At 44.7% G+C, this 1627-nt stretch overlaps 1 protein-coding gene across 1 annotated transcript; it reads right to left on the bottom strand.

The window, feature by feature from the left end:
- Positions 1-2: 2 nt before the first annotated feature.
- On the bottom strand, positions 3-1368 carry LOC103974474 (MDIS1-interacting receptor like kinase 2-like). Its single transcript, XM_065152965.1, has 2 exons — positions 462-1368; positions 3-328 (listed from the first exon to the last, which is right to left on the bottom strand). The coding sequence occupies exons 1-2, from the start codon at positions 1366-1368 to the stop codon at positions 3-5; spliced, it is 1233 nt and encodes a 410-aa protein (XP_065009037.1).
- Between the last annotated feature and the right edge of the window lie 259 nt (positions 1369-1627).

Below are 1627 nucleotides of genomic sequence, written 5' to 3'. Positions count from 1 at the left end.
GATCATATCTCCACGCTCATCAAATCGGAAAACTTCAATGCATCAATAGACCTGTCGGAGACCTGTTTCATTGTCGGGCGTGATTCAGGGTGGTTATCCACGCTACGAAGAGCCAAGCTCAAAACTGTAACCACTTCATCCGCAACTTGACCCTCAGGAACAGGTAGACGTCGGTCCAATACGTCTTTCACGAAGCCATCATTGATCGGTGAAGACGACAGAATGGAAATGAGTACTTCTTCATACTCTCCTATCAGCAACTCCAGCGTCACGACTCCGAAACTGTACGCGTCGCATTGGGTGGTCACTCTCATTGTATATGCAAGCTCTACAGACAACAAGAGCCAATGATCAAACCGCCAATCCATATAGATCTCCTCCGAAATATAATTTGAAGATGTTCTCAATTGCAGATAGTCTTAATTTGCACAAACAACGAGATCTGAGAGAGAGAAACTTACCAGGTGCCAAGTAACCCCGCGTGCCTGCAAGCATGGTCCAATTTGATGAATCCGGCTTCAGTAGTCGAGCAATTCTAAAGTCGGAAACATAAGCCTTGAATTCGGAATCAAGTAGGATGTTGTTGCTGGTAATATCTCGTTGAACGATAGGCAGAACACAATCGTGATGCATGTAGAACAGAGCACGAGCAACATCCTTCACGATGCTCACTCTCTTCACCCAGTCCAATTCAGCTGCAGTGTCGCTTCGGAGGACAGATCCCAGACTTCCTCTCTCCATGTACTCGTACACCAGAAATTTGTGTCGAGGAAAGGTGCAGAACCCATAAAGCTTGACGATATTGCGATGTCGAATTTGAGTTAGAGTTTGTATCTCATTTTGAAAAGGTTTCTCGTCGAATGTTCCTTCAGTTTCTGGTAGGTGAATCTTCTTCACCGCTAGCAGCTTCCCACTTGCTAACTCTGCTCTGTAGACACTGCCGTATCCACCGCTTCCGATACAGTATTTGGCATCGAAATCTTCGGTGGCTTCGATGATGTCCTTGTATACATCTCTTCCATCAAAATTCAAAATAGAGAATGCACCTTCTTTGATGTGATTATCATCGACCGGTACTGCCGGCTTCTTTCTCTTGTGCAATCGAAAAGCGGCTGCAGTGAATACAAACAAGAGAAGGAAGACGACGACGGAAGGAATGATGGCTATTACAACAACTTTGTGGCGCTTGCTTCGGTCATCTTTTGTTGGAGTACCGAGTGTAACACACGGAGGCAATCCTCGAACAACTCCACACAGATGAATGTTATGGACAAACCACTCCGCCGGGGCTCTTCGGAAAGCTGGACTATCAGGAACAGGGCCGTCCAGTTCATTGTAGGATACATCTACGGTAGACAAGCTCGTCATATACGTTAGCGAAGATGGAAGATGACCCGACAATGAATTATGCGATAGATTCAGGCTTTGCAGCATCACCAATTTGCTGAGTTGGGATGGAATCTCCCCTGTTAGAGAATTGTGGCTGACATATATTTTCTGAAAAGTCTTTAACTAGTCATGTTTCCTATAGAAAAAGGAATTGAACTTGTTAATATATTTTCTGAAAAGTCAAGAACGGTAATCTCAACGAGATTTCTAATCTCAAAAGGATAGGACCCGAGAGCTG

The sequence above is a fragment of the Musa acuminata genome, chromosome BXJ3-5 (assembly GCF_036884655.1).
Source record: "Musa acuminata AAA Group cultivar baxijiao chromosome BXJ3-5, Cavendish_Baxijiao_AAA, whole genome shotgun sequence".
NCBI lineage: Eukaryota > Viridiplantae > Streptophyta > Magnoliopsida > Zingiberales > Musaceae > Musa > Musa acuminata.
The sequence above is the reverse complement of the archived record's forward strand: the minus strand, read 5'-3'. Positions and strand labels throughout refer to the sequence as shown.